Here is a 27,255-nt window from a genome sequence, read left to right on the forward strand (position 1 = left end):
AAGACTCATGGATGCCTCTCTTGTTTACTTAGGATGAGGCCAGATGCAGACCCTCCAAATTCCCATTCTTTGCCTTACGAATGATTAGTTGAACTTTTTAAAATATATCTTTATTGATTTCAGAGAGAGGGAGACAGAAACATCAATGATGAGAGAGTCGTTGATCGGCTGCCTCCTGCACACCCCCAACTTGGGATTGAGCCCCCAAACCTGGGCATGTGTCCTGATTGGGAATCGAACCTTGATCTCCTGGATCATAGGTTGATGCTCAACCGCTGAGCCGTGCTGGCTGGGCTAGCTGAACTGTTTGTCCCTACTGATCAGTTAGAACAAAATCTTTGTTAACCAAACTTTGCTTAAGATTCTGTTCTTCCCCTGAACTTTGGCCCACCTTTAGCCTGAGCTGCATACAGCTCTCCTTAAGAACCCTGTATTAGTCCAGGGTTTGCCAGAGAAACAGACCAGCAGGGTGTGTGTATGCATTATAATGAATTGGCTCGGTGATGGTGGAGGCTGGCAAATCCCAAGATCTGCAGGGTGAATTGGCAAACTGGAGATCCAGGAAAGCTGATGGTATAGTTCCAGTCTGCAGTCTGGCAGGCAGGCTTGAGACCCAGGAGGAACTGATGTTTCAATTCAAGTCCGAAAGCAGGAAAAAGCCCAGTACCATTTCAAAGGTTGTCAGGAAGGATTTTCTCTCACAGGGATGGAGGGCTAGAAGAGGTATCAGCCTTTTTAGTCTATTCAGGCCTTAAACTGATTGGGTGAGGCCCACCTGCATTAGGGAGAGCAATCTGCTTTACTCCGTCTATTGACTTAAGTGTTAATGTCATCCCAAAACACCCTTATGGAGATGCCTAGGATGTTGTTTGACCAAATATCTGGGCACCCGGTGGCCCCATCAGAGTAACACATAAAATTAACCATTACATGTTCCTCCCTCAAAATAGGCCTCAGGTTAAAATATTCTCTTATCTACTATCCAATTATACTCTTTTATCTCATTTCCCCACACTATTTTTTCTAGCCTTGTTTACCCTTCTCTGTTAAAAAAAGGGGGGGGGGAGCCCTTTTTGTTTAACTCTTGATACACTGGCACATCTTATGGTCACAATAGTCTCCTTATTGCAATAATCCCCTCCCTTACTGCAGAGCCCCTTGACCCCCTTACAATAATGCTCACTAAGTCTCTCCTTGCTAAGTCTGGATTTGTTTTTAATTTGGGAGAAACAAGCTAAGTGTCTAATACTGAGGGGTTGGTTAAATAGTATGGCACATCCAGATGTTCAGAAAGAATGTACTATACTCATTAATGAGTAAAGATGTCTATGATATGCCATTGATTTGGAAAGACCCTAAAATTGCGAACTTAAGTTATCCCTTTTCCATAAAATTAAATACATATGTATCTTGATGTTTTGGAAGGATATGCTGTAGTAGTTTCTAATTCAGAAGTGGGCAAAAGTAGGTCTACAGTTGTGAATACATGAAGCACAGAGTTTCTTGTATTATTATTTATCAATTATTGTATTATTTATTTGTATTACAACTGTAAACCTACTTTTGTCCACCCCAGTATTTTGGCAGTAGTTATCTCTGGGAGGAGGAAAGTTAAGGGGAAGGGTTTTTTTCTATCTTTCTGTATTGTTTGGATTATCTGTAATGAAGTTCTGTTACTTTGTTAAGTGAAGAAAAATCACAGTGCATAATAGCTTCGTCGTCTCGATTTTTGTTGTTTTGTTTTTTTTAAAGTCAGTTCTAATCATAGAAGTTAGAGCCTGGTGGACTGCCTCTTGGCTGTCTACCCGTGATCACCTTCCAGAGGCTGTACAATATCAAAAATCTGTCCCCGGAAACAGCTCCCAAAGCAGTGCTGCACAATTCACCTGTTTCTCCTCCCAGCTGAAGGCGCTGAAGCCTGTTGGGTGCTGGTTCCCTCCCTCTGTCCTTAGTGCTCCCCCTGGGAACTGTCCCTGTGGCCATTGTGAAAGGATGGGAAGGATGGTGACACTCTGGGCTTTGGGCCAGCCTTCCTTTTTCATTTTGCCTAGGGTCCGTTCAGTCTCCCAGATTCTATGTCCGAAGAATGAGACTGTAAAAATGGAGAAATCAGATTTCGTTTCATTTGTAAAGCTTGAAGCTTCCATTTTCTTATCACTGGGGCATTTTCCCCCAAATCTGCGTGAGCCTCCTGCCCTCTGTATACAGTGGATGACTTAGAAGGAGATTTAGATGATGTTAAATCAGAGCATCATTTTTGGAATCTTCCCCTGCTAAACTCCCATGACGACGTGGCTAAGGGCTTCAGGGATTTCACTCCAACCTCTTGGCTAACTGCCGAGCTGGCAAATTCCACTTCCCCCTTGGGCGCTGCGGTGCCAGTGTCCTCCTTCGCCCAGGATGAGGTGGCGTCATTGCCTTTGTGGTTAGATAGTGGACACTTTCTGAGTCTTCAGCTTTTACAGTAAGGCAAAGCTTGCGAAAGGGGCTTACAGCTGTACAGCTCCACACTTCCATCCCTCCCCCTCATGACTCTCCAGACTGACAGACTCTCATCATGGGTTAAGCTCTAGATTTGAACCTCTGTTCCTCAGCCCCCCCTATCGCATGGCTCCTTCAGGTGTCTGGACTAGGACATCTGTCACTTTGGGCATTTCTTCCTCTGCTTGAACCAGATCAGTTAGATCTGCTTGGGTCCTGTGAAAGATAGCATTTGGTCACAAAAGCTCTGGTCCTTGGGAAAGAGTTTTAAAAACATAGCCACATTCCATTTCTTCATATATTTGAGATGTTTCTGAGCTTTGGTGAGAAAAGAATCTAATGTCTAGGATAAACAAAAACAATAGCAAACTTATACCTTTTTCTTTTATGTTCTCTATTTGTAGCTAGCCAGCTGTTGAAACACAATGACTATTAAACTTCATAGCAGCCTCTCCTTGCTCGGTTGGGTTCTCTATGCGGCCCCCTCCCCCGTATGTATGTATGTATGCATGTTGGTATCTACAAATTATTTCCCTTTCAAGGATCTCAAACACAAAAACCTGGTCTTTTGAATAATGTCTCTGGGCTATTGAGTTTTGCCTATGAAACCTGACTGAAGGGACACATTGTTGTCTGCATTCCACATTCTGCCTGATAAATGGTTGTTAAGACAACGGCATAGAAGGTGGAGGGTCATTGATAACCACATGAATTCTTTAAACAAACATGACCAGAGCAAATTCCAGTGTGTGCTTGAAAGCAGTAAAAGAAGAGGCCAGGCTTCAGACAGGTCCTTCCTCTGACAAACTTGATACTCCCTTTAAAAGTTAGCTACAGTCAGAGTTGCCCCTACTTTCATTAATAAAGACATTGCCTGTCTTCCAGCAAAAGCTTGACTTTTACAGCGTCCCTCCTTTAATAGCACCTGCCCGTGCTCCTGACAGAGCCCCAGAGGAGGGGAGCACAGTCGTTCTCATTGTCTCTCAGTGACACACACACAGAGTAATCACCCAACCCATATTTTATGAACAAATGATCTCAGGTCTTCACAATGTCCCCTCTAGAAGAGTTTATGATTTATATCTGCACAGAAACTGAATTCAGAGACTTTAGGTAACTTTTCCCAAGGCACTTAAAAGCTTGGGGGTGGGGGGTTTGCACAGAATTAGAACCGAGTTCATCCTGACGCCTAAGACCACACCCCTCATTCTACAGCCAAGGGCCTCCCTGTAAAAATGAAACAAAAACAAAAACATAAAGAGCAATAAACATTTTAAAAGAGAGAATATTTCTAAGACAAAGTTTGTGCTTTTCAAAACAAGAGTGGGGAAGTCTTTTTCGAAGGTAAAATAGTTGGGGGGGTGGAAAAAGAAGAAATAGTATATAATTTTGTATTTATTGAGAGGAGCAATTAATTCTGCCCTCTGGGGATGAATTTATGTCTAGCTTATTTGCACATGAAAGTACAAGATTGGCTTCCTTTATATGAAAGTAAGACATCTGGTTGGGAAGTGAAAAAGTTGGTCAATTACCTGAATCCTGTTTGGTCTACGTGGTAGAAAAGCCCCAGATGTCTTCAGGTCACCAGATGTTTGGCATTTTGTGTGGTCAACGCCAGACCCACTGACTGACTTGTTCGCGTGAGAGCTGGCTTTCCCATCCACCCATTGTCGGGAGGCTGTTACCATTTTGTAAACCAGCAGTTTGCAAACAGTAGTCTAGACGAGAGACCAACACTGGCCCCTGACCAAGTGTTCACTGGCGTGTGATGAAATGAGAAGATAAGGTCATAAAAGGAAATGTATTTAATTTAAAAGAATGTCACTTATTTTGAGATCATCTTCCTCCTGTCTTTCAGTGATAATAAAACATTCTGCCAAATAATTTTGATTTCAGGGTTTGTTTTTAATAAATCTGTGGGACTAAATGAAAGACTGAGAAGCCTATGTCAGTCCCCAGTTTTCTTTATGTGATTTTTTTTTTTTTTTACTGGATTATGGAAAAAAACAAACTATGAAGATCATTGATTTAAACCTGCTAATATCTTCAGCACAGTAACAGCTAAGATGTTTTCATATATTTCCTAAATTTTCCTATCCCAGCAGTGGGGGAAGTCTCCACGGCAGAACTCTTTGTCTCGGTCTCAAAAGCGTTGGTCATCATAATAGTCAAGGGCGTTGCTTTCAAAATAATAACTTTTCCTTTTGAAACAAGCATTTGGTCCTTAAAATAACTGCAAAGGGGACACCTTCTGCACTTTTAAAACATTTCATTCTGGAGTCGTGTCATGGAGGCATGACCACAGGGAGACACTTTTTGTGCTGGGAAACTGAATTCTATCACTGTGAATATTTTAATGGCTTTCACAGTCTCTGTGGTTTGCTGTCATGACCCCCAAAGCATATATCCCCACATGTTATAACATCAAGGACCTCTCCTCAAGCTTTATAAACTCAGCCAGAATGAACTGAGTAACCAGCCACTGTGTGCCAGGCAATATCCAATGCATCAGGAATACCTGGTCATAATAGCCATAATAATATATTTATTATTCATTTGCCATGTGACAGGCAGCATCCTAAAGTGCTCTGTATGTATTATCTTGCCTGATTCTCATAACCACTTTGGGAGAAAAAAATAGCATTATTGTTACCTTTTTACAGGTAAGGAAACTGTAGCAGGGAAATGAAATCACTTGCGCAAGGAAACAAGCCCTGTGTTTGGTAAAACCAGGATCTCCATCCAAGCCAGCCCACCTCCTAGCCTGAACTGCTGAGTGCTCTGCTAAACCTCTTGCCTCCGAGGAATACATCTACCAAAAGAATTCTGCCCTCGAGGCGGTTATAATCTAAAATAGAAGAAGAGGCACAAGGCAAAAAGCCATTATGTAGAACAGGATGATGTCATGCCGAGAAACATGCTGTGGGGTTGTAGAGGAAAGAGTGATTAATTATGATCTACCCAGGAAAGGCTCTTTGGAGGTGGCCTTAGGCTAGGTGAGAACAAAATAGGGCATCGGCAATTATCTAGAGAATTAGGTCACCGTGGGTGTCAACGTGGATGATTTCAAGCTAAAAAAGACTGCACTTTATGCTCTGAATAGTTCAGAATGGCTGCCTACACTGTTGGAATCCACTGGATTTTTGCCATCTCCCTGGGACTTAGAGCCCTGGCTTAGGTGAGTTTCCTGCCCTAGTTGGGGGTGGGTGCAGGAGGGCAGTGCCACAGCAGGGGTTGCGGAAAGTGGAGGAAGTCTGCCTCCAGTCAGGAGCGCTGGGGATCAATCCCAGAGTCTACTGCTGCAGCTGAGTGACCCCAGGAAGCCACCTCCCTCTTGTTTCAGTTTCTGTACAGCAAAAGGAATGCACTGAAGTTGATGGTCTCAAAGGGCCATTTGAAGTCCAGAGTCTCTGTTTTTGGAACCTGCCTTAGGAGAGGAAAGGAAGGAGCTAGAAAATTCAGCATGCTGGGATTTTATATCCCTGGACGTGGCCCTCCTTGGGAGCCTCCTGCAAATGAAGCTGCCTGCCTTCTGCACCCATGACAGTCAGCACGCATGTGAGACCATTCTTCCTGGCTCTCATGTCTACCTTCTCTAATCTACATGGCAGAGTAGGAAGATCCCAGACTTTTGAATCTGAGAATTCTGGATCGAAACCTTGATCTGGCCCCTCATCAGATAGGTGCCTTTGAAAAAAATTATGTAATCTGTGCTTTTATTTCTACAACTGTAATGTAGTGATTATAATAGGTTTGTTTCTAGCATTGAAGGTGATAGGAACTGAAAAATGCCTAGAACAGTGGTTGGAAACTTGTAGGTTTTAATAAATGGGCACTATTACTATTAAGATATTTATCTTCCTAAAATGCAGGTTGTGTATGCCACTCCTAGGCTCACTGACCTACAATAGTTACTGGTTGTTTATTAGAACAAGTCCAAACCCCTTGGTTTGGTGTCCATCCTGCCTTTCTCAGACCCACTTAGCTATAAGACCTGGGGCTTTTCACCTATAGATTAACCACCATCCACTTCTTGAATCAGACTTGACCAAGTAAGGAGAATTTGAGACCCTTTATTTCAGTAAGTGATGATATCCACACTGTCTTACCACCATAGCATTGTACCTAGTGAGAGGCTTGGGCCAGCTGGTCGACCATTTCCTAGGCACATGCACATGCATAGGCCTTGATATATTGCATTGTCCCCGAGTTAGAGAGATGAGAGCGTATTACTGGTGGGATTATATTAGGAAACACATTCCTTGTCTCAGTAGCATTCAACAGTTACACTTAATCTAGTCTCCTTATTCCCCCAACTGATACTTATATATCGTGTGCATGTGTAATATTTTTGTCTAAATTGATTGATCAGTGTCTTATAGTCTTCTCTTTTTGAAAGAAATCTATAAATTTCTTTTTTGAATGAACATTACTGAGAATTTATGCTCTAGACGCTGCTGGGTGCTGGGGGAGATGAGTACAGAGATAAGTAAAATGGTCTTTGCACTATCCTAATCTAATAGGAGCGAGGGAAAGAGACAAACGGGAAAAGAAAGCATAGCATAAGGGTCATTCAAAATTTGACTTAAAATATACGTTGGGTTTGTTTATTAAACGCCCACTGTAGGTCAGAGTACAAGGCCAGGAATAAAAAATATATAAAAGACAGTCCAAATTATGAAAGAACTTACAAAATATAATAGTTACAAGATATAATTCAGATAAGGCATTGGATGGGACTAGTGTCTGCTGAAAATAAGCCGTGTGAGGGCAGGGACCTTACCTATCATATTCCTTAATGCATGTTCAGCATTACAACAGTGCCTGGCACTTAGTAGCTACTCAGTAAACATTTTTATAATGAATGATGAGGATATCATGATCTAGTTTTACATTTAATCAATAATTCAAAATATAATTTAATGTCTAGTTAAAATGAGATTATTTTTAGGAGGAAAATGAACAACTTAATATTTCAGAACATGGCTTTCAACAGGTGGCCGAACAGGTCACGTTTGGGTTTTTCATTAATTTCTCTGATTAAGTGACTAGCTCTGGACATGTGCACCTCCCATCCAGGGACAGGAATTATTGGAATGTTTTTCCATCAGTCTTGTATCAGTTGTGATTCTAGGTCTAAAAGTCTCTCCGAGGTAACCAGCCCAAGTGAACTGAGATTTCTGTAGAGGAATTCAGTGCTGGGTATGGATCAATCCCCTAATTCTGCCAGTTCTTTTTAAAGTAAGTACCAATAGCCAGGCCACTGGCAGCCATAGGCACAGGACGGTGTCGTGTTTTATTCAGCGAGGGTTCGTGCTTCATGTAACTGGAGCTGCACCATGTTCAGACCAGTTCTCAACCATCTTTGAAACCACCGCAGCACAGAGGATGCCTCCGCGAAACAACAAAATCATGTAAAACACAACATGCTTTTTAAATGACTCCAGCCTATCATTTGAGAGTTGTTCACTCTTGCTTTCATTCTTTCACCTCTAAACCAAACTGAAAGTGGATTTGGTCTGAAGGGACTTAGAGACCCTCTCTGCTGGCAGGGCAGGGTGTCACTTAGCACCGTCCTGGCCAATCTGATTGGCCTGTTGACTTTGGCAGACATAAGCAGGGACCGGTGCTCCAGTGCTGCCAAGCACAGAGGAACCGGGGTCGCATGCCACCCACGCCCAAACCTCTCTCTGACATTTCCAAGGGCTTGGAGCCAGCTCTCCTCCCCCCCTGGGTTTCATCTCATGTTTGTAGGAACACAAAGGAACACTGAGCCTTCCAGTTAATACAGCACCCTGCCCCCACCTCCCCTTCCTGGAGAGGATAACAGTTCTGTTGACCATTATAATGCATTTTCTGTCTCCCAGCCATCCACACAGTCATTAATTTCTGCTGCTGACATCAGGAAAGAGGATTATGTGTGTGTCTGAAACTGTTCCCAAAGTGCTCATTAGTCATAGATAATTGAAAAACTGGTAGGGGAAGATTTGGTGTAATAGTAGCCCCCGCCTGTGAGGAGGGACTGCAACCACCCGATAATTGTAGGCTCCAGCGTTTGACCGCTCACACCAAACCTGCGCATCTGAATGGGGGTCAGTGGACAGGAGCCCAGGAGCCCTCAGAGCAATTGCTTTTGTACACCTCAAGGTGAGGGTGTGTTCACAGCGACAAAAGCCAGCCGGATCTAAAAAATAAGTGAAGCGTCCTGGGCCTCCCTCCTGCCTTCAGGCTGAGGAACAGGGTGTAGAAAAGGTACACAGGACTTGGCCAGTGTGGCTCAGTTGGCTGGAGCATCATCCAGTGCACCCAAAGGTCATGGGTTCGATTCCCAGTCAGGGAACATACCTAGGTTTTGGGTTCAACCCCTGGTCAGGGTGCATACGGGAGGCAACCAGTCTCTCTCTCTCTCTCTCTCTCACCCTCCCTCCCCTTCTTCCTTCACTAAAAAAATCAATAAATTTTTTTTTTTTAAAGGTGCATAGTATTCTCAGTTTAATTTTCCTTTTAACTTAAGCTAGTTTGTTTTGGTTACAAAAGAAACTCAAGGTCACGGTGTAGAAGCAGCACAAATGGCAGAGAAGAGTGCACTAAGTAACAATATTCTGCACATTTTTCTAGGATTTTTCTGGAAGTATATGCGCTTACATTTTTGTACCCTTTAACAAAATTCACAGGTGGGACCCATACTCTGAATACTCTTCTGCATCTTGCCATTTTCACTTAATTTACCTTGGACTTCCTTCCAAAGCCATACCTTAATTCCTCCTCATGCACCTTAATGTTTATGTAGTTTTCTGCTGAGTATATGTGCCTCATTTATTTACCCTGACCATATTGAAGGGGGAACACCTTTTTTAAAAAAGTACACAAGAAATGTTTGTTCAGGGTAGAACAATTAGAAATTATGGATTAGTTAAAAGCAAAAAAAATATATATATATATATGCATAATTTTTCCGCCCAGAGAAAGCCTTTCTCTATAGTTTTTTCCTCTGAGGAATGTATTTTTACAAATAGTCCATCTACCTTCTTTGTTCTTAAAATGAAGCTGTACTCTACATAGTGTTTAGCAGCCTACATTTTTCAGTTGGCTTGATTGTTTTAAAGATCCAAACTATTTCCCATTCTAGCTTTTCTCCACACCGCAGGTTTATTTTCCTAGAAAACAAACCGAGTGCTCCAAGCTGTCGCTGGCAGGGCCTCATTGCCTTGGTTGGAGCTCCTTGCCCTGCCCGAGGTCCCCTGCTGCCTCTCTCTACTCCACTCCTTCCTGGTGTCCTTTCTGCTGACATACCGAATGCCTCAAACACCCTGTGTCCCTCGGGGCTCTCTACAGTGAACCCGATTTTTGCTCTAATGGCATTCATTTCTCCTGAGTGTTAGAGTCTGAAACCAGCAATCTGCCACCAGTCCTTCCAGACCAGGCTCAGATGTCACCTTCATCCTGAACTCCTGGGACCAACCTCACCATCCTTCCTCGATGCTCCGGGAACACCACATACATCTCACCTTTAAAGGTTTTTATACTTGGGCCTGAGATCCTCGGTTTGCACAGAACATGGTGGGAGTCTTGAGGTCAGAGGCCCCTCCTACACTTATACCCCCCACCTAGATCTTGGCACAGGGTGGGTGAAAATATATGGGGACCATCATTATCATTGTTGCTGAAATGTTTGTTAAACTGCCCGTATGAAGGGCTAAAAGGACTAGAAGAGACTGCAGTTGCAGAGGCTGTGAACCCTGATTAACTCTGGGAAAACCGATGCTGTGAATAATTTAATTTTATGGTGGAAGGAGGATCATTTCGGGAAAAGTTGTCAAGACACACTAATGCCTGCCTCTGAGAGCTCCCCTAGTCCCTCAGCGCCCCTCTGGCAGATGAACTTGAAGTGGGGTCTGATGGGTGCTTTCCCCCTGTCATCCTGGGCTCTGCCGAGCTGTTTCCTGTCGCTCTCTAGGTAAACAGAGCTCCTCCTGCTCGGGGTCCACTCTTCCTGAAGGCTGCGCTTCCAATTCAAAGGAGGGATGTTGATCCTGGTGCATCTTTGTTTTCATTCCTAGACCACTGGACTGAGGAGAAGGCCTGGCTCACTGCCCTGGGTTGGGCTCTCTGGAGGCAGAGACTGTGACAGCTTTGGGGGTGTAGGATGCTTATTAGGGTTGGCTACCTGTGACAGGAAGGGGAGTGAGGTCCCCTGCTGCCTCTTGGCCAGCCCAGCAGGGTGCTCTGGAGTAAGTGATGCCCATCAGAGCTCTTCTGTTCCCACTTTGCTAAGTCAGCAGGGGAACACATCACCTGGTCAAGGTGGCCTGAAGGAGCTGGCAGCTGGAGGCTGTCTGCCAACTTCACTCCCCTATGGGCAAAAAGGCCATCCTTAGTGGGGGTTCAAGTGGTGATCTTTTCCTATCTACCAAACCCCTATCCAAGCAACCCCCATGGGCTGCCATTGCTTGCTCCATAAAATGTCTCATATCTGCCTCCATTTCTGCATCTCATCTGCCAATACCTGAAGGAAGGCCCTCACCTTTTCTCTTTGGTTACTGAAATAGCTTCACAATTGTCTTCCCTCACCCTATTCTGTCCTCTCCTACCACGCAGCCAGAGAGATCTTTAAAAATACACAAATCCAGCCCAGCCGGCCTTGGCTCAGCAGTTGAGCATCGACCTAGGATCCAGGAAATCTCGGTTCGATTCCCAGTCAGGGCACATGCCCAGGTTGTGGGCTTAGGCCCCGTTGGGGTATGCAGGAGGCAGCCGATCAATGAATCTCTCTCATTGATGTTCTCTCTCTCTCTCTCTCTCTCTCTCTCTCTCTCTCTCTCCCCCCCCATTCCTCTCTCTGAAATCAATAAAGATCTATTTAAAATATATATATATACAAATCCAATCACCTCACTCCCTGGCTCAGTGCTCCTTCCAAGGCTCACGGTGGTCTTCCTGGTTACGTTCAGACACCCTAGCCTGGATTACAATGAGTGCACTGTCCTCGCTTCCCTCTCCAAACTTACGTCTCCTCCACTCCCTGCCAGGCCCCGCCCCAGCTCATGTTTCAGTGTTCTCAGCCCTTTTGGCAGTCTCCTGTCTTTGTTGGCCTTTGCTCAAGATGCCACCTGTGCTAAGAAATCTACCTGTGTTCCTCCAGCAAAGGACTGGAACCCAGAGCTCCTGGCTGCAAGCCCAGGGCTCTCTCTGCACCTCACCAGCCAAGGCTTCTTTAAATTACTGTCCAGGAGACTTAGGAGAGTACCCTGCCCTGCTCATCCTCCTCCTGTCTGGAACCTTTTTTTTTTTTTTGATGAAAATTACACCTTTTATGTTTGTTAAGATTGGGGATGAAGGTAGAACAGTTCTCATTTAGACCTTCCTATGAAAATGAACTCTTTAAAACAAATTTGAATGTACAGGAATACCTCAGTGATATTGCAGGTTTGGTGCCATCTCCACAATAAAGCAAGTATCACAGTAAGGCGAGTTGTAATCTTTTTGCTGGTGGAGGGTCTTTCCTCCAATTTGTAAAAAAGGCAACACCTGGGAAGCGCAATAAAGTGAAGCACATTAAGCAAGGTCTGCCTGTGGTGGGCATGATTTCCAAATGGTGCTCCTTTTTAAACACGTTTGTTCCAAAAATTCTTCTCTTGATACCTTCATTCACTTAAAACTTTTTTTAAAAAATAGCTGCACCAAAATGTAATGTAATGGGTAAGAAAGTGGGCAGGTTTGGTATTGGTCAGATGGAATCTGTGGGCTGCCTGACTGCGGAATTCCCTTTCGTTTGATAAACGTGACTTTCCCTATCCATCTGTGCAATGGGGACAATAACGGTACCCCTCACAGTGGGGTGTTGTGATAATGAAGTGAGAAAATGCGTGGTATGTCCTTAGCACAGTCCCTGGCACAGAAGTGCTCACTGAATGGGAATGCTGCCCGTTATGTGCTATGTACGAGACATAGCGACATAATTAAGTAGCATCCAGGGCCAAACTGTGCACAGCTCGGGGCACTGCTCTCTTCCAGGTGTCTGCTGGCCTGGGCATTCAAAGCAACTAGAGATCCTCCTTGCTTCCCACCCCAACATTTGAGCATCTCAACCTTAGGGATCCAATAGAAATGCAATATGAGTGACATATGTAACTTAAAATGCTCTAGTACCTGCATTAGAGTAAAAAGAAATAGGTGAAATTAATTTTAATATATATTATATAACCTAATAAATAAAAAATACTCAACATGTAATTGATATAAAATTATTAATGAGATATTTTACATTTATTTTTCTGTGTTATCTTTAACATCTGGTGTATATTTTCCACTGATTACACCTTGGTTCAGACACTAAATTTCTATTGTAAGTACTTGATTTAGATTTCTTAAAATTAACATTGAAAAGTAGATTTGTACACTCAAGTTCCAAATGTACTTGAAACTTTGGTAACTGAATTGTGTATCAGCTTTTAAATTTAAAGTGAAATGAATTAAGTGAAAAATTTGGCTTCACAGTTACTCCAGCCGCATTTTCAGTGCTCAATCCACGTGTTCCTAGTGGCTGCGTTATTGGAAAATGACACTTCAGAAGCCATTGTTTCAATCTTTTTCCTCCCCCTTTTCTTAGCTAAATGTTTTTCAAATTCAGTTCTAGAAAGAAATTCATTACCTAAAATGGAGACAAATGTGTTGTGGAGGTGCTTTGTTTCCAATTAGAGGAGGCTGGTGAGCCGTTCACCCTCTGCCTCCCTCTAACCCCCACCCTCAGCTCCACCCCCAAGAAGTCCAGAAGCCCCTTTGGGCATCCCTGGAGCTCCAGGGAACAGTTAACACATGGATGGTGTCTTAGCAAAGAGCAAATTGCTGACCACGCATTCAGAGTCATAGAACCTTGGAGCTCAGAGGCATCTTGGTGTATACCCGAGTCTACCCCACCCCTCCTTGCACTGCAGGGATACTTATAAATTCCTTGGCAGTGGGAAGAGGGAGGGCTTAGCCTCTGCTAAACACCTGAGAGCAGATGGATCTCTTCATTCTGTTCTGACTTACAAGGTTCTCCATGTCCTGATCTCATCTCTAACTAGGTTGGGGGCAAGGACTGCCTTTTACAGAGTCACAGCGCCCACACAGAGCAAGACAATCAGTAAATTCTTAACTGAGGGCCCGACTGACTGCAGGAATTCAAGGCCACTTGAAATATCAGGGTCGCTGCATTGCACAACTCCAAAGAACACCATTCAGATTGTATTCTGTGGTTGTGCAAGTAGCAACCTTGTAAAGTTTAGACTGGGCTTTCTTTTCCAACTGAGAAAAAACTTAAGAATTCTTTATTGGAGAAAATTACTCTCTTATCCTCTGACAGGAAGCAACTACATGAGTAAATTTTCTCAACTTTCTTAGGAATATATGTTCATCAGGGAATGTGTATGGCTGTGTGAACATGTGCGTGCATCTGTGTGTGTGTGTGTGTGTGTGTGTGTGTGTGTGTGTGTAAGCTATGCTGGTAGAGCTGCTCTTTTAGGAGGAAACAGTTTGACTATTTAAACCTAGTCTTTAAGAGGCCACTGCATATATATCTTTTGGAATTTCCTATTAATGGAATGCAGTTTGAAAGATGCCTTAGAGCTCCTGGCTTTGTAGAACACCCCAGAGCATGACCCGTAAGAACCAAGAACACATACCTGTCACCAAGTGAGCAAAGGGACTGTGTGTGGCTGCATGGTTTCCATCTTCCTGAAGTTGAGGCAGTGCAGAGGAAAGGGGAGGGAGCAGAGGGGTCCTCTTAAGAAATCCCTTTGTCTGCTTTTGTGTTTTTCAAACTGACAGGTGTTTGTTTTTTCTCATGTCTACACAGGAAACCAAGTGCTGCCTCCCGGAGCTTCTCTTGGAAATGGGCTTACCCCAGAGGCAGCGAAAGACCTTGGCCTTCCAGCTGGCATCGCCGTGGCAGCCTCGCTTATTGATGCCCATGCGGGAGGACTAGGTAATCCTCTCCAACTCCATGTCCACTAGCAATGCTGTTTTCACATGAATTATTCCCCAGAACCTGAGGCACTCCTTTCCTGTTTTTAAAACAAAGGCCAAGGGCTGGTGATTCAAGATACAGTAATAAAAAGCCTTTTCACAGTTAGGCATTTGGATAGACTTATAGAACTTTTAATTCAAAAATGGAATTTATTGATAATTTTATTAATTTTTCCATGTAGAAAAAAATTGACCTGAATCAATATGTCGGTGGTTCTTTGGTTTACTGAAAATTTGAAAAAGATACCTTCACTTCCAACTAGCATGTATGATGAAATCCTATTTATTTGTACTATTTTTTCTCAAGGGGCCCCAAAATTCTTACAAGTCTAATTGATTTATTTTCATAATATATTTGGCTTATATTCTATCCAATTACTTGAGTGTAACCTTGATTTCATCTCCTAAATAATTCTCAGACCTAACGTTCATGTATTCATTATTTCAAAGGTCCACTGAATACTTACTGTGTCCCAATAACGGTGCTAGGACACTGAATTTAAAATGAAATCAAGGTCTCTTCCCCCAAAAGCAATGGCAAGGCAGAAAATGAGATGAGGGTTGCAGTGAGTGTGGTAGCTCGACCCTCTCCCTGACCCTTGCTGCATTTGGGGGGCGGGGTGAAAGGGGGTTGTTCAGATTCTCAATATCTCTCACTTCAACTATAGCCATATCTTTTATTAGTTAGTTATTCTTTCTAACAGTTTTTTTAAAAAAATTATGGGTTAGCCCAGCCGGGCGTGGCTCAGTGGTTGAGCGTTGACCTAGCATCCAGATCGCAGTTTGATTCATGTCAGGGCACCTGCCGGGGTTGTGGGCTTGATCCTCAGTCGGGGGCGTGTGGGAGGCAGCCGATCAGTGACTCTCTCATCATTAATGTTTCTATCTCTCTCTCTCCCTCTTCTTTCCTCTCTCTGAAGCCAATAAAGATATATATTTTTTAAAAGTTATGGTCTAAACCTCATGAGATCAATTTAATAGATTATGACCATTGAATTTTTAGAATAGAACAGGCCAGAGTAGAAAACATCAGAGCGCATCTCACAGAGCAAGCTCTGTTTTATGAATGTATGTTACCATTTTATGTCTGTGTGCATGTGTGTACTGGATTCATGATGAAAATGAGTTTCTCACCATGGGTCATAGTAAAAAAATCTTCAAAATATATTCTAGTCTATACTTCATATTACAGCCAGGAGTTATCTTTTAAATACTTACCTAGAATTGCATTCCCAAAACGCTGCCTGAGGATCACACCTCTGTGTCTTTGCACGTGGATTTCTCTTATGATTGGTCCTCACTTCTCCTCATGGCGAACTCCTGCTCTCACTTGAAGACTCATATCAGATGCTTTCTTCTCTGCATAGCCTTCCATGGAACACTCAGATTTAGGTAGAAATTCTCTAAGTTGTACTTCTTTCAGCACTTTTCCCTACCCCTACTGAGGAAATGATCGCGTCCATGGACTTTCAGGGTAGGACAAGCTCTCGTTGATCTGTGAACGTGTCTGTCTTATACTCATCTCTGTGTGTTTAGGATCTAACATAGTGTCTGAGGCATGGTGGATGGTAATACATGTGGATTGGTTGAATGGTGGATGACAGAGATTACAGGCAAGGGTGTTTGTCTCTCTTTTCAGTATGAGCAGTCTGTGCTTTTGATTGGAATGTCATGGTTTTGATTTTTAAGGATGGGCACAGAGAGAACTTGTGGTCTAGGTAGGTTCCTGTCCCCTAGTAATCTTGACATCCATCATGTTTGAGACCAGGGAAGCTTTTCTATCATGCTTTTCCACTTATGCCTGGGGTGACAGTCTCAATCACCCATCCCCACCAGGGGACAGGCCCTTGGCTTGGACCACCTTAGGCTGAAAGAAAGAGGACTGCACCTTGGGGAGCGTCAGGCCTCAATTTCCTTGTCAGTTTCCCAGGCCTCCCTAAGGGATGAATCAGTATGCCTTCTTCCTTCTGCTCAGGCCTCACTGTGCCCTCCAGGAGGGGAATCTGCTTTCTCTGTGGCACCTGGAACTCGTAGACACTCAGAGTGTATTGGGTGAATTGGACTGGGAGGAACCTAGGCCATTAAATGGTCCCACTGTTTTCCTAAATCAGTGAAAAGTATTTTACCCTTAGAGGTTTTGGCTGAGGCCTTTTGTTCCCTTTAAAATACAAATACTCAAGTTAGTGAGTTTCCCTTATATTTTCCAAAAGTAAGGTAAGTGGAAGCATAGGAGAAGGACTTTGGGTTCTTAAAGGGCCTAGCTTAGGTGCCAGCAGTGGCTGGGAAGGGCACAGGAAAGGGATTCTCAGTGACAGTGAGACAGTAAAGACCTACCTAACTTTTGTGACCAAGTTTTATTCTTCTTATCCTTCCTGTACCTCCACCTTCCCCTTCACCTAGCAGCCACGTCAGGATTACATGCCTGGGAAGGAGAGGAGGCCTGGGAATGGACATTCACTCTCATTTCCAACTCTGCTGTCACTCTCACCAGGATATGGACAACAGTCCTGAAAATCTTAAAAGATTATCCACCTGTCTAACCATGTCGTCACTAAAGATATATACTGAGTGCCTGCAAGCCTGGCAGTCACTGCTCTGGGCACCGGGGATTATCAGCCGTGCACACAGCAGACAAAGCCCCACTCTTCTTGGAGAGAGAATTCTGGTTGTTCCCTCCTGGCCTGCGTGTCTGTAGCTCATTTGAGATGCTGTGATAAGGGCTCTGAACATGGAGTCTGAACATTTGGATGTAGTTTCCTGTTCTCCCTACCTGTGTGCCTTGGGCCAGATCATGCCTCTTCACATTTCTGTTTCCTCTTAGATAGCAATGGCCCCTCGCAGCATTGTTATAGAGCTAGTGATGCAAGTAGGTAAAGCAGCTGGCATAGCAGCTGGCACACAGTAGGCATGTAATATTGAGGTATCTCTTTGGTTTTCTTACTCTGCAACCACAATGCCTGACACAAAGGAAGAGCTTTATAAAAAATGGGAGTTCTCTGAGTTACTGCCCCGTAAGAAGTGTACCAGGAGAACGCTCTCCCTTTGGAGAGGCAGTTGGGAAAGAACATCAGGTTTCTGGACTCTGTCTGCCTTCCCCGACTCGGCCCCAGTGTTCCTCCCTGGCTCTCTGTTACAGGGCACAGGGGTCACTGCTTTAAGATGCAGTGTATTTTGAGGTCAGAAACAACCTCAAGAAATGGATTGATGAGATCCGTGCTAAGAGATAGCTGAATGTCAGGGCGAGAGTTCAGGTTTGGGGTTGGAATTGGATGCCATCCAGGCCTCGCCAGAGCAAGCCCTGACAGTTAGGGCCCCTTCAAGCGCCAGCCTGGCATGGCCTCCCTTGCACCCCGCATTCTGACTGGTAGGAGGGGCCAGTGCTCTGCTTTGGAGAAATCCTCCCGGACTCTTATTCTCAAGGGGAAGCCAGAGACTAGAGGTTCAAGATCAAAGAAGCAAGTAAAACTCAGCTCATGCTTTTTCCAGCTCTGGAAAAAGAAGAAGGACTTTGTGGGAATACAAACCAAAGATAAAAGGACAGTTTGTTCTTAAGGTGCTGGTTAGTAAGCTCTCCAGCAGACAGCCAGAAGATAGGAGTAGCTTTGTTTGCTCTTTGTGGGGGTGGTTCTGGCCAGGGCTCCTGCTGCTGATATTTTTCTAGCTTATAAAAATAGTGTTAACTCTGTTCCAGGTCTGTTCTTGGCTCCAGCACCCGAGCTGTCCTGAAAGGCAAAAACAACCTGATTTCTGTCTCAGGCTCCTCTCCTCTCAGTTGTTTTTATCGATCAGACGAACTGCTGATTATCTAGCAAATCTTGAATCTGGTGCCGTCTCCTCTGGGAGCCTTCCCTGGCGCCCCCAAGCTGACTTAACGCACTCCTTGTGGTTTGCTCTACTGTTTCTTGGACTTGCCTCCATTACTGTACACATTGTCCAGTTTTGTGTGTGCAACTTTGTCGCATTTACCAGTTTGTAAACTCTTTGAGAGAAAGCACAGAATCCCAGCAACTAGCCCAGTGCTTTGCACACTGAGGACTCTTAACTTGTGCATATTGAGTGACTGACTGACTGAGGGAGTGATATTAGAACAGAACTATAGTGACCTCTCATTACGGAGGCAGTTGTCCCTATGTAGTAGGTATACCTGGCTCGATTCTCCATGAAGCAAAACAGTGTGCTTTGAGCACTTCCTGATCCACTCCTAGATTCTAGAAATCAGTGTGCTTTGTGCTTCCATCACATTAGCAGGTGTTGGTCAAAGGCAAGCTTTGGGCCTGGGTTTAGTATCATTCTTTGATTCCAGATACTGGATTCTTTGCAAGATGTTGAATTGGTTTACATTGCTCATCTGAGTTGCAGAGTCAAACCTCAATGAAGATTTTTGAATTTCTTTCTTTGTTTCTTCTTCCCTTTTTTTTTTTTTTTAATTGCAGAAGAATTGGTTTAGCTAGTCCTGCAAAAAGAGCTTCAGGCCCGTGCACTCCTAAAGCAAAACATAATTTGATCCAGTGAACAATAAAACATGCCAATTTTCCTGGCTCACTGTTATCAGTGTTCTAGAAGCAACACTGAGTCTGAGAGCTACTTTACACATACTATTTATTTTGTCCCCTTTGTCAGATGAGACCGTGATGCTCACAGAGAAAACCTGCCCACGTTCACACAGTTGATGCAGATGCCTGATTTAAGCCATGCCCTCTGATGCCGGAGCTCTCACTTCTAGTCACTGTGCCATGTGGAAAGAAGGGCTTTTCTATTACAGTGTGAGCCATTCTACTCTTGGATTTGACCCTTAAAATATCATTTGAGCAAGTAACAAATATTTAAAAAAGAAAGTCTTTCAATAAATATTCATTGATGGCCCATTTTACTAGTTGATGGGTGTGTAAGGTGGATAGGAGAGAGAACTGGACTTCTGGGAATTTGTAGTCTAGTAGAGAAAATAAACATTAAATAAACAATTGCAATTATATGTGCCAAGTATGGAGAGCTTTAAAAAAACATAGAATGTGTCCAAAATTGAGAGGAGGTTACGCCTGGTGATGGAATTACATTTCTTGCCATATTATTGCTTCTTGGTAAACTGAAATTTATTTACTCATTGTAACTTTTAAACTCCAGTTAGGCTTTTGTCTTAATCCCAATAACATCATCATTAATAAACACAAGCATTAGAACCATTTCTCTTATTGGTACTATCACTACTATGACCATTCTTTCTTGCTTTCTATGTGCCAGGAACTCTGCCTGACACTTGACATAGTTTGTCTCTTGCTTCTCACAATGATCCTTCAAGGCAGAAGTCATTTTCCATTCTGTACATGAGGAGATTGAAGGCAGTAAGCATACCATTTCCATAATCGCATAACTAGTGTTATGGCGAGATTTGAACTTGAGTCTGACTTCAAAGTTCATATTGTTTTCCTCTATACTAGTGCTTCTCAACCAGGGGTGATTTTAACACACACACCCCTCCCAGGGGAAACTGGCGATGTCTGAAGACATTTTTTGATTGTCATGACTGGGGAAAAGTGGAAAGGTACTGACACATGGTGGGCAGAGGCCAGGGATGCTGCTAAATATCCCACAAAGCTCAGGACAGCCCCCAATAAAGCATCGTCCAGCCTCACATGTCAGTAGTGCTGAGGATGAGAAACCCTGCTCGAAACCCAAACATCTCCATCGATGTTATTTCCCTTCATCAATTCAGTTGATTTTTGTAGAAGCCAAAAAGCAGCCCAAAATAAGGGTTCTGCTAATATATTAGCACTTTGTCAACATACCTGTTGTGACATGAACTCTTCAGTGAAAAGAGTTGTGAGATAAGACAGTAGAAGTGAAGACTGTGGAATGGGGAGCACAGGGTGATTCCCACCCCATCTGTCTTCCGAAGAGTCAGCCACCCTGGAGCACTTGTCCTTTCAACACGTCACCCGCAGTCTGTGCTCTGCGCACGCCCTTCCCTTGCTTTGGGGCGGCCTTCCCTTCTCTCTGCACCTGGACAGGCCTGCTCCTGCGTCAGCACTCACTCTCAATGTTGCTTCCATGTGGAAACTTCTCCCAGCTCAGCCCCACTCGTTGGAAGAATGAATTACTCCCTACTGTTTCCACAACACGGTGCACCTGCTTCAGTTTTCCCACCAAATCGTTTTCACCTCTGTGTGCTCCTCACCCAGCAAAGAACCCAGAGTCAGTCCTCAGGAAATCAGAGAATTAATTAAGATAATAAATGTGCCCTGGCCCGTGTGGCTCAGTTGGTTGAGCATCAGCCCATGCACAAGAAGGTTGCCAGTTTGATTCCCAGTCAGTCACATGCCTGGGTTGTGGGCTCCATCCCCAATAGGGGGTGTACAGGAGGCAGACGATCTCCCCCTCACTCTAAAATTAATAAAAACATGTTTTATTTATTTATTTTTTTATTATTATTTTAAATTTTATTTTTGTTTAAAATATTACAAATGTCCCTTTTTCTCCCCAATGACCCGTTCCCCCCTGTTCCTTCCCCCTCCCCAGTCCCTCTCCCCACCATTGTCCATGTCCTTGGGTTGTGCATATATGCATATAAATTCTTTGGTTACTCTCTCCCCCTCCACCCCCCCGCCCCCCTCCATCCCTCTAAAAGATAAACATTTGACAATTTCAAAAGCTCAGAAACAAGGATTTCTAAATTTGGGTGAGGGAAACTATGAAAAATATAGATTTCTAGGCACCTACCCCACCGAGGAGTCTAGTACAAGGTGAAAGATGTCCCCTGATACCGAGAGGAGACAGCCTGTGGGACAAGCTGGCAGTGGACACACGGGTCAGAAGCAGCAGTGATGTGCAACTGCCGGGCAGACAGATCGGACTAAACCACAACTCTGCTGAGAAGGAGCCAGGAACTGGGGGCAGGAGGGAGAGTATCCAAGACAGAGAAGGTGGATCCAAAGAGGCAGACGGGCTGTAGGGGATGGAGGGGGTTAGAAGAGCAGATAAAGCGATGCCAGGGAATCTGAAGGAGCAAAGCAGTGTCAGTGCCTGAGCAGACGGAGCAGGGTCAGTTCCCGGGAGTTCCTGGATGCGGGTCAGGGAGGGGGGCGGGAAGGAGTTTGTTAATGTGATTTTGAGTTTATCGTTTTAAATTTAAAGAGAACCACTGCGCCCTGAGACCTGAGCAGCTGCTTGAGCTGTGGCGAGGCGCAGAGAGGAGGTGTGTGGGAAGGATAGCTCTGGGTTTCCTGTTCCCAGGCCCCTAGGCTTTCCTGGACATCTGCGCTTCTCTGGGCTGCGGAGGACTGGCCTTCACCAGCAGACCAGTTTTTGTTCTGTGGTCAGAAAGTTGGGAAGAGCCTGGGGCCTTGGGGCTGCAGCCAGCTCCCCCTGTCCTACCCCGTCCTACTCATCTCTAAATCTTGTGCTACACAACCCAGCTGTGAACCTGCCCTGAAATGGTGACAGCTGTAGTTTGATGTTCGTGCTTCTGTTTGGATAATGAGTGATCGTAGGCTTTAGAGCTAAAAGGCTGCTCAAAGATTTTCTGTACCAGATTCTTCAATCTGCAGATGAGAAGACTGAGGCCCAGAAAAACAGTGAGTCGTCCAGGTTACCCCAGCAAATCACACTCAGAACTGAAGTTAGAAACTGAGAGTCCTAAGGCATCGGCCAGGGCCCAGCCCCCATTATGCTGCACTGTCTCCAGATTAGGGACAGGGAATGAGTCCCAGAGTCTGGGGCTCTATCAGGCGTGTGAAATAAAACCGGGCTTATTAAGCCAGGCTAGCTATTTTCTGACTGTGTAGTAGGGAGATCAGTGATATTAAAGTTGATATTCTGTCAATTAACATTGATATTAATCCCATCTGTGTGGTGACTTACCATTTTCAAACCATCACGCAGGTGTTTTTATCTCCTGTAACAGTTGAGTAAACTGACACCTAGTGGGTAAAAGGATTCACCTAAAGTTACAGGATCAGGAAGGGTTGGATTAAAACTCAAACCCTGATCTGTGTGTCTGTCCCCATGACTTCACATGTGCTTTGGTGCAGCTTTTGTGTCAAACCATGAAACAAGTGCCACCGAGTCAGTGGAGCAGGAATGTCTCGACCCAGTGGGAGTTCTGTGCCCAGAGCCCCTGATTTCATCAGCTTCAAAAACTTCTCTAATATTCAGAGGGAATTTTTAATGAGAAAGTTCTACTTATTCTCTCATGTATTTACATGTGACTGAAAAGATGAGCTGCTATTTTCCTTCGCTGAGCTTGGGAATGAAAACAAAAAGAATAACCCAGCCCCAGGTTCCCATGCTGCCAACCACCTGTTAGGAAGACTTCCCACTCCGAGTTCAAAAGGTAGAGGACTGCTGGAAAAGTGCTTGTGTGGGGGCCCAGTGTCTAATATTGCACTTACGTCACTGCTTACAAGAGTAGGCTTACCCCCAAGGCCCACTGTTTTTCATGGCACAGAAACTCAGCACGTGGTGCTTCACATCCATTTAATATCCCTGAGCGCTCATGTTTACTTTGGGGCTTGCACGTCAGCAGCTGTTGGTGGGAAAATGCACATCTCCAGTTATCACCCCTCAGCGGCAACCTCCTGTCTGAACTGCTGGCTGCTTCCTATCATCTCTCCATAGGCCTGGTTAATTTCCTTGGTTTTCATTTTTCTCTTAGCTGTGCATCCATATAAGTCATTATAATGAGCAAAGAGAAATGCTTTTTTGATGTCACCGTCCTGGGATCTAGGGATTTCCTCATGGCACCCTGCAGCCAGTGTAGGTGTCTGGACTAACTGAGAAGAAACAATTCTTGGAATATAGAAAAGTTGCACTAGTCTTTAGGTATATTATTGAGCAGCAGACCTCACCCCAGCTTTCTGTAACTCTAATCCTCATTGTACTCTGTACTGTGGCTTTGATGTGAGAATTTGGCTTCTGAAGACAATGAAAATGATAAATCTTAAGGACAAAAAGCATAATACTTAAGAACATATAACTTATTCAAATCCTGGTTCCAGCTGGGAAGTCACCTGACACTCTGTCCTCAGTTTCGCCTCTGATGAAATGAGAACAGTAATGGTACCTGTCCCACAGAGTTCTTTGAAGAGTAACAAGCTAATATCTGTAAAGCACGTAGAACAGTGTGTGACAGTGTTCTGTATGTTTAGTTATGATTAATGGGATCTCCACAGTTTTATATTATGAATGCTAACAGTAGGCAAGAGAAATTCAGATTTATCCTATTCTTTTACAGTTGTGTGATGTCTTTTTTGTATGTGCCAGGCATTGTTACAGATGTGTTGGATATGGAGTACAGAGAGAAATTCCTAAAGCCCTACTCTCATGGAGTTTCTATCCTGCCATGGGAGTTCATAAACTCTCATATAAATATGTGTGCATATCTTTATGTACATTGTATGTATTCATGTGTAAATGCATGTAGGTATGTACAAATGCATGTGAGTGTCAAGAAGACAAAAATCATGACCACAGAAGAAATACACAACTTTAACATAGACAATAAAGACATTGCCATTATTGAAGATTTTGCTTGCCTTGGTTCAGTCATCAATTCAAATGGAGGCTGCAGCCAAGAAATCAAGAAAAAGAGCTGAGACTCGGAAGGGCAGCAATGGAAGAATTAGGAAAGATCACCAAGAGCAAAGATGTGCCATTAGAGACCAAGGCCAAGTTCATCCACACCCTTGCGTTCCCAGTTACTATGTACGGATCCGAAAGTTGGACAGTGAAGAAGGCAGATAGGAAAAAATTGATTCCTTTGAAGTATGGTGTTGGAGAAGAGCTCTATGGGCAGCCAGAAAGATGAACAAGTGGGTCCTAGAGCTAATTAAGCCTAAAGAATCACTAGGGCCAAAAATAACAGAACTGAAGCTGTCCCACTTTGGGCACATCATGAGAAGGCAGGGTTCTTTGGAAAAGACAATAATGCTGGGAAAAACAAGGCAGCAGGAAAAGAGGAAGACCAAGTAGGAGATGGATTCACTCCAAAAAGAAGCCTTAAGTGTACTGATCTGGTACTCTTATCATGAGCTAGGAATTGCCTAAGTGTTTACCTAGCAAATACTTGATGCGAACACCAAGTTTATGGCATGTACATTCCTTCCAGCTCTATTTGAAGATAAAAATGAGATTTACCTGGACTCAGGTAGCTGTTGTAATGGAATGGAAAGGAGAAACTTGTTCTGTCTGACTTCAAGTCTCTCTCTCTCACTATTATAAAGCTTCACCCAAGCCCGTGGTAACTGAGTTAGCCATAGATGATTTTATTAAGTTTAAAACAAAATAAAACATGGAGAATCTTTGAATCAAATGCTCAGGTCTAGAGAAAGCTAAGGCTCTTACATTTTGTGTAAAGAGAATGTATTAGGCTCTTGACCTGTGTTGTTACAGGTTCCTGAGCTGAATTTATCCTAGAGAGTTAAACTGTACCTTGTGACTCAGCACTGTGAAAACCTGAGGGGGACTCAGTATCAATAATATTCATGAGCACTTTGCGTGCCTTCTACACTCGGGTCTCTCACAGCTGAAAGTTGTAAAGAAAAATTTACACGATTCAATTCTGTGAAATATATTAAATATGCCCGAATAATGTGGCTCTTGTACACACATCATCTGCCTTACTGTGGTGCAGCATTATTGCCCAGCCCAATGCATGTGTCCTAATAATTCCTTCCCATGAACATATCTCTATCATTTAATGTAGCACACAGACAATAACACTTAAACATTTCATTATATGATTGCATTATTGTCTACTCCACTTAGACTGTGAGCTTTTTGTGGGCAATGGAATCCGATCACACTCACCTGTGTAATTTCAGACCCCATTACTTAACCCAGCAAATATAGGCATTAGTTAATGGTTTTGTTTATAAACAATACACTAAGCACTATACTAGTTATTGTGGCAAAGACAGTAATATAAAGAAATAGAGATCTGATCTGTGGACTAAGTTCTATAGGAATTTGAAAAAGGGAGAGGTTTCAGTTGAAACAGTAAGGCAAGGGAAAGACAGAGATACTCATGGTGTGACTTCAGCATGACAGTAATGCTCTGGACAGTCCACATCTATAATCTCAAGAAACTCAGCTCACTAGCTGGCGGTCCTGCAGTGAGTAGGTGGTGGTGTCTGGAAGTGTCTCCCTGAAAGCACCTTTCTAGCCGCCACCCATTCCCCGTTAGGGCCTGGAACAGGCACAGCAGAGAAAGGAGAGCAAAGCCTGGCCCGGGCCGCTGTCCTGAGAAGGTGGCTGTCAAGAGCAGGTGCAAAGGAGGAAGGAGAGGGCTTGATCTTGGTCTCTGCTGTAGCGGAGATCGTTCCAACTGTAGTTTTTGAAAAATGCCAGTGTATTCCTCCTGGGATTTTCTGTAATTCATTTTTGCTCTCATCTTGCACTCTATTTATTTACCTAAGCCTTTGTTCTCCTTGAAACTATTTCAGCCACATGTCATTCATTGGGGTAAAACCCTGGCCAGGACCTTTATCCTGCTCAGGTTTTTGTTTTTGTTCCTCTCTCCAGCTGCTCTGCATATCGCTGCATTCTGACTCTCTGGCCTGACTCTTACCCGGTGGTGGGGGTCACCTTACACTCCCACCCTCACTTTCCCAGGAAAGAGGTGGGGGAGTAAAATCAGCATCCAGCCTCAGGATCTATTTTTCTTTTCTGTCTCCCTATTGTCTGAAGCTTGGGGCAAGGTTAGATTAATCGGTCTAGGTGTGGTGGAGGCCTGTGACCCTCCCCCGGGGAAATCCTAGCCCCGTAGAAATTTGGCCTGGTTCTGGCTCTCAGAGTGAATTCCAGGCTTTGAAGAATCTGTCAATGTTCAACTAAACCCCAGCAAAACCTCTGGGAGTTTTTGATGGAAACAAAACTCCACCAAGGGAGGAGGTGCTGAGCCTGGCATAAGAGGCTGGGGAGAGAGGAGAGAGAGCATGCCAACTGAGATCCTTTTCTCTGAAAAGTCAGGCCTTTTCCCTGAGATGAAGTGTCCTGAGGGGCCTGTCTGAGCAAGTGCCTTCTCCTCCTGGTGTTTTCCTGGAGCATCTCCCTGGTCTGCTCTGTGTCACTGAGAGGATTGTTGGGGCTGCTGGCTCCTACCTCCAAGGCATAAGGAGCCTCCACATCATTTTATAAATAAGGCCATTTGTCTGGGAGCACGAAAAGGTTTCTGAAGGTAATCTAGTCCTGCTATCTCCCAGGAGAAAGTGTACATTAACATTTATTTAGCGGTTCCTATCTCTCAGGCACAAGGCTACTTGCCTTGCACGTAGGGTGACTAGCCTTTCTGTTTTACACTGGGGTCCCTCTGGGGACACTGGATGTCAGTACTGTTTAAAATGCTTTCCTGGATTGTTATTACTACTGTGAGCATCATCTTTCTCATTCCCCTGGGCCCCCCATTATTCTGTCATCAGCCTATACTCAGGGACAGAAAAGAAATGTTCCAATCAGTCTAAGTAAACCCAAATAACTGGCATAGCATGCACCATGCTGAAAGGAAGGGCCTGAACTCTCATGCCAAGCCCTGCTGTTCACACCAGAGGCTGAGTTGTCAGTAGTAACAATGGTGGCAAAAATATATTGAGTAAACTGTGATGCAGGCACTGTTCTACTCAATCGTCACAGTAGCCCTATGAGCTACATACTATCTTCATTCCAATTAGATAGATCAGGGGACCAAGGCAAAGGAAGGTTAAATGATTCACCCAATTTGCCAAACTTAAAATCAGGCAGTCCAATTCTAGAGCCCTGGTTCTTAACTGTTATGTTCTA

The 27,255-nt window shown here is 44.0% G+C and overlaps 1 protein-coding gene across 1 annotated transcript in view; it reads left to right on the top strand.

Annotated features, from left to right (window-relative positions):
* The window catches only part of FGGY (FGGY carbohydrate kinase domain containing), a 352,569-nt gene that overhangs the window by 159,778 nt on the left and 165,536 nt on the right, over positions 1-27,255 (top strand). The window contains exon 9 of the mRNA XM_016205908.2: positions 14,318-14,446. Within this exon, the coding sequence (XP_016061394.2) occupies positions 14,318-14,446 (129 nt within the window). The remainder of the gene's footprint in view (positions 1-14,317; positions 14,447-27,255) is intronic.

The sequence above is a fragment of the Miniopterus natalensis genome, chromosome 9, assembly GCF_054644295.1.
Source record: "Miniopterus natalensis isolate mMinNat1 chromosome 9, mMinNat1.hap1, whole genome shotgun sequence".
Lineage (NCBI taxonomy): Eukaryota > Metazoa > Chordata > Mammalia > Chiroptera > Miniopteridae > Miniopterus > Miniopterus natalensis.